The sequence below is a fragment of the Dipodomys ordii genome, unplaced genomic scaffold (genome assembly GCF_000151885.1).
Source record: "Dipodomys ordii isolate 6190 unplaced genomic scaffold, Dord_2.0 Scaffold115, whole genome shotgun sequence".
Taxonomy (NCBI): domain Eukaryota; kingdom Metazoa; phylum Chordata; class Mammalia; order Rodentia; family Heteromyidae; genus Dipodomys; species Dipodomys ordii.
In genome coordinates this window covers 703,608-707,069 of record NW_012267331.1, presented here as the reverse complement: position 1 = coordinate 707,069, position 3,462 = coordinate 703,608, and the positions used below count along the sequence as shown (strand labels likewise).

The 3,462-nt window shown below is 53.8% G+C and overlaps 1 protein-coding gene across 1 annotated transcript in view; it reads left to right on the top strand.

The window, feature by feature from the left end:
- The first annotated feature begins 1,207 nt into the window (after positions 1–1,207).
- Myt1l (myelin transcription factor 1-like) overlaps positions 1,208–3,462 on the top strand; it is a 170,952-nt gene continuing 168,697 nt past the window's right edge. Inside the window, exons 1-3 of the mRNA XM_013028870.1 lie at positions 1,208–1,262; positions 1,423–1,456; positions 3,027–3,089. Coding sequence (XP_012884324.1) covers positions 1,208–1,262; positions 1,423–1,456; positions 3,027–3,089 — 152 coding nt within the window. The remainder of the gene's footprint in view (positions 1,263–1,422; positions 1,457–3,026; positions 3,090–3,462) is intronic.

Here is a 3,462-nt window from a genome sequence, read left to right as displayed (position 1 = left end):
CGTATGCGTTCCCTGCACTGAGTGAGTCTGTGCTTCTTTATCCTGAGAGTGTGCTGACTGCACGGATGGGTGGCACATGTTGAGTGTCTGGGTGATCTGAGCACCGAAAGGCGCTGCCCGCGTCTCTGTGGTCCCTCCCCTCCTTAGCAGCACTGGTCCAGAGGCCGTGCCCATGCTCATCCCTGCCTGGGCCCAGCAGGCCTGTGTGTGTCTGACCACAGCCCTCTTGGTCCACTCAAACTATCTTCTCATAAACCCCATAGAAAGTGGCTTCCATGCCCTGCGTGCTGGTGTGACCGTGGGTGGCTGTGTCGGATGCTCTGTGCAGCCTGGCTGTGTTGGGAGGGAGAGTTGGTTCCACAGTGTGTCAGGAGCTATGCTTGCACTGTCTGTGCTTGTCAGCGTCCGTGGGGTGCAGCCTGAATGGGGAAATACGTGGGGGAAATGCGTGGTGAGCATTAATTACAGTAGCACAGCCCTACCTGCGTGGCTGTGTGTCACACTTACTTACAAACAGCTGAGATCTAACGCTCTGTCCGCAGTACTGAGGCAGGTCACAGGCTCTAAGTTCTCACCTTCTCGTGTATACAGAGGAGTTCCTTGGGAGGATGCTCTGAGGACGGGGGCGGGGGGGGGGTTCTTGTGGACTTGCGAGTGCCCGCTGATGCAGGTCGAGGGCAGGTGCAGGTCTGGCGGAATGAGGGCCAGTCCACACCAGGAATTCGGCCGCACTGGGAGGACACCCCTCACGGGAGAAAGGGCCTGTAGCCCTGCCCCCTCTCCTGTTCGTGCCTAATCATATTCAACCTTCCAGTTACAAGGAGACGCGGTTTTGTCTGCATATAAATGTAATAGCTCTCAGTTATAGCCTTGTTACAAAGTATACCTCAGAATTGCCCCGATATGTCCTAATCAAATCCTTGAGAAGAGAGTAATCAGATTGTCCTTTGGGACCCGCCAGCGTCCCCCGCTGCAGAGCACACGGGCTCCCTGGGAGAGCGAGGCCCGCTTACTATTTGTAACTAGCACGGTGAGCTGGCCTGGCCCTGGTCTCACTCTGCCCTGGCGTGGCCCCAGCACAGAGGAGCAGGGCCGCGCAGGACGGAGGGCTGTTGGAGACCGCCGGCCGGGGACAGCAGGCGGCCCCGCGCATGGCCGTCCACACTGGCAGGACAAGGACACTGACCACATGCTGCTCTGTCCCCAGATGGACCTGGACGCCGAGGAGAAGCGCCACCGCACGCGGTCCAAGGGGGTTCGAGGTACGTCCATGTGTCCCGCGGGACCCCCGTGGTCCCCCAAACATCATGACAATTCACACTGACCTGCCCCGCCCCACAGCATGGCCCTGTGGGTAACTTTCTGTGGAAGAGTATCTTGCAATGGCTGACACATTTTTTTCTGTTCTCTATCTCTCTGCAGTTCCCGTGGAGCCAGCCATACAAGAGCTGTTCAGGTTAGTGTCCTATGAGCGAAACGAATCCTTGCTAGCAATCTGGAAAAGCCATGCCTGTTAATGGGCAAACGTAGCCCCAGCTCACACAGCTTGCTCACGCCCTGCTGCGTGGATGAAATTAACCCCCAGAGCTCTGCCAATGCAGAGCATTTCATGTCACACATGCATGCATGCTCACACATGAACTCATGCACCCTCACAGAGAACACATGCACATGTGCACTCATGCACACATACACTCAGACATGACCTGCACGCTCACATGCAAACGCATGCACCCTCACAGAGAACACATGCACATGTGTTCACATAATACACTCAGATAAATGTACCTGCACACTCACATGCAAATGCATGCATTCTCACAGAGAACACATGTACATGTGTTCACATAATACACTCAGATAAATGCACCTGCACGCTCACATGCAAAGGCATGCACCCTCACAGAGAACACATGCATGTGTGTGCACATACATACACGCAGATAAATGCACCTTCATGATCACACATGAACTCATGCACACTCAGAGAACACGTGCACATGTGTACACATACACTCAGATGAATGCTCAAGTTCACACATGAACTCATGCACACTCAGAGAACACGTGCACATGTGTACACATACATGCAGATGAATGCACCTTCAAGTTCACACATGAACTCATGCACACTCAGAGAACACGTGCACATACACTCAGATGAATGCTCCTTTGAGTTCACACAAGAAATCATGCACACTCTCAGAAAATACATACACATATGTGCACACATGCACATACATTCAAATGAATATACCTGCATGCTCACACATGAACTCATGCACACTCACAGAGAACACATGCACATGTACACTCATGTGCACATACTCAGATAAATGTACCTTCAAGTTCACACATGAACTCATGCAGCCTCACATAGAACTGCACATGTGTGCACATACATACATACACACAGATGAATGCACCTTCAAGTTCACACATGAACTCATGCACACTCACAGAAAACACATGCACATGTGTGCACATACATACACTCAGATGAATGCACCTGCACATTCACACACAAACTCATGCACCCTCACAGAGAACACATGCACATGTGCGCACATACATACACTCAGATGAATGCACCTGCACATTCACACACAAACTCATGCACACAGAGAACATGTGCACCTGCATGCACATGCACACATATACCCAGATGAATGCACCTGCACATTCACACACAAACTCATGCACCCTCATAGAGAACATGTGCACATGTGGATGCATGCGCACATACACTCAGATGTATGCATACATGTTCACGCTTGTACTCACATGTGTGCGCCATACACATGTCTGCACACATACACATGGTGCTCTCCTCTGTGAGCAGGGGTAGAGGTGGCCGTCCCCCCTGCTGCCCCTCCTGTGTAACCAGCTCTGTCCTGTACACACATGTGAGCGTGTGCAGCACACATATGCACAATGCATACACATGGCGGTCTCCTGTTGGGGTGGGGCGGAGCCGGCGGTCCCCCCGCTGGCCCTCCTGTGTAACCGGCTCTGTCCTGTTGCAGCTGCCCTACTCCTGGCTGTGATGGCAGTGGACACGTCAGTGGCAAATATGCACGACACAGAAGGTAATGCGGCACTGTTCACACCTGCCACCCCGGGTAACCGCCCAGAGACCCCACTGCGACGGTGAGGTGCACGCGCGTCCTTGGAGAGCCGCGCATGCCGCGCCGTCCTCGTCCTCTCACACCTCTAAGCGCTTCAAAAGAACTTTATCCCTGTACAAGTCCTCAAAGCGTAACCATTCCACGCGAGTGCAGGCAAAGCTGCAGAGGCACAGACGACACACACTACGACTCGCCTCCACTGTCTGAGTGCTCAGACGCTGCCAGGCTGTCCACTGCTCCAGGGAAAGGCTGCCGCCACGGCCCTTCCCCCCTCCCCCTCCCTCCCCCTCTCCCCTCTCCCCTCCTCCTCCCCATTACACTTTGTCCCCGAGAT